The sequence below is a fragment of the Myotis brandtii genome, unplaced genomic scaffold (genome assembly GCF_000412655.1).
Source record: "Myotis brandtii unplaced genomic scaffold, ASM41265v1 scaffold441, whole genome shotgun sequence".
Taxonomy (NCBI): domain Eukaryota; kingdom Metazoa; phylum Chordata; class Mammalia; order Chiroptera; family Vespertilionidae; genus Myotis; species Myotis brandtii.
In genome coordinates, this window is record NW_005366873.1 from 947,498 (window position 1) to 949,640 (window position 2,143).

Consider the following 2,143-nt stretch of genomic DNA (forward strand, 5'->3'; position numbering starts at 1 on the left):
TATATATATATATATCCATCTATTTATTTGTCAGCTAGAACTCGTGTTAATTTATTCAAATACTTCTGAAAACATCATCATATCACTTTAAAAGAATACACTATATACAGCAAAAAACAAAGGATTTTCATTCAGAATTCTACATTTCTGATATAAAACTCATTTATCTCTACTATATCAATACCAACATTATTATATATACGCCTAAGTTGATGGTCAATATCTCTGCAAATTTATTTTGGACTACAGATCAGTATATCTTTAAAATTAATAAATTATATGTAGTTACTTTCCTAAAGCTGTAAGTTCAATTAAACATAAGTACTCACCTAAGTACAGCTATTAAAGGTGCATATATAGAATCTCCATCATAAACATACATGTGATCCCAGCTACATTCTGTAGCAAAATGATTGAATCTTAATCTTAACACTGCATTTGGACTAAAAGGAAATAAAATATTTTAAAATTAATGTATAATATGCAAAGCACAGTCCATTTACAGATAATTTTGCTATAAATTCTTAAGTCAGTGTAAAAGACTGATAAGCAGTCACATTTAAACTATAAAAAAAAGACATGCAACTTCAAAATCCACTACCAGGCCATGTGTATGTATCATCATTTTCTAAAGGTTCAGTCCACACTGAATGTTCAATCTCTTAAGGTGGAGGTTAAATAGACTGCATACATTATTGAAACCTATTGAACTGTATACTTAATATACGTGCATTTTATTTTATGCACACTGTTATTGAATAAAGTTGAATTTTAAAATTCAACACTCAAGAAATAACTATTGTGATTTCTACACAAACCTTAACCAGAGGCCCTAGTAAGGTCTTCACATTTTAACTGAAAGGTCTCAATATGAAATACTATTAACAAGGAAACAAAAGGAGACCATAGGTGCACAGGGAATTAATAACTTTTAGGCTCTGAAAAACTCCTTAAGTATACCCCAAACTGCCAGTTTCCCAAAGGCACTCTCTAAAAATCATAATATTATTCAAACAATTCATGTCGGTTCATTTATGATCCATTCACAAAATTTAAATAGATAAATTCAGTCTAAAGCCCTTACTTCTAAAAAATACCTCTAAAAGGAAAGTTCACTCTTTTCTATAAAATGTTCTCTTTTTAACACCCTCACAACTAAAATGCTGATTAATATAAATCAATGGTATAATTTGGCATGGAATATTTTTACTTTCTATGGAATCTTCAAATTCTATAACAAGATGTTTAAAAGAAGCCAAAAAAAAATGCCTACTTGCTTTAAAATGACACACTAACAAACATCAACAATAAAATATCTGTAAAAATTAGCCTGGCCAATGTGGCTCAGCAGTTGAACATCAACCTATGAACCAAGAGGTCATGGTTCGATTCCCAGTGACGGTACATGCCCGGGTTGGGGGCTCAACTCCCAGTGGGGAACCTGCCAGAGGCAGCCAATCGGTGATTCTCTTATCACTAATGTTTCCATCTCTCTCTCCCTCTACCTTCCTCTCTGAAATCAGTAAAATATGTATTTAGAAAATAAAATACATGTAAAAATTAAACTATTATCACAAGTGATAAGTATTGTAACTTTTATTAAATGTGATATCTAAAAGTTGTAAAGCCCATAAAAATATCGTGAATACTGGTACTGTTTTTCTAATAATAAGCAATTAAATAACCTCTATTATTATAAAGTTGTTATACTTTACTGCTTTAACATTGATATGACATCTTCTTTATCATTTTTGAATAAAATAAGTATACCCAAATTGTATACTTACTAGCCTTCAATTAGCCATGTACATTTAGTTTTATACTTATAGTTAATTGGACCATCTGTTAAATATCCAGAAGGTTCTGTTAACCTAGAAAACAAAATCATGAAAATAATTACCTTAAAGTAACTTTAAGACATATAGTAGCACAAGAAAATTTAAAAGACATTAAGTTACAGGAATGGGATATAGCATTTTTGTCAAAAAAGAAGTTATTTACAAGTTAGAAAATTTTTCAAATTGTCATATATTTCTCTAGATCTCTTTATTTTGGCTTTCTTTAAACCTTAATGTATTAAGACCATTTCATTTTACGTGGTGGAAAAATGTACTGCAAGACTGAACACTGTACTGATGGGTTG

The 2,143-nt window shown here is 29.8% G+C and overlaps 1 protein-coding gene across 1 annotated transcript in view; it reads right to left on the reverse strand.

Annotated features, from left to right (window-relative positions):
• Nucleotides 1-1,867, reverse strand: part of ATRNL1 (attractin-like 1) — a 428,818-nt gene extending 426,951 nt beyond the window's left edge. Inside the window, exons 1-2 of the mRNA XM_014546342.1 lie at nt 1,788-1,867; nt 330-443 (exon numbers count right to left, since the gene is read on the reverse strand). Coding sequence (XP_014401828.1) covers nt 330-382 — 53 coding nt within the window. The 5' untranslated portion in view covers nt 383-443; nt 1,788-1,867. The remainder of the gene's footprint in view (nt 1-329; nt 444-1,787) is intronic.
• Nucleotides 1,868-2,143: the final 276 nt, after the last annotated feature.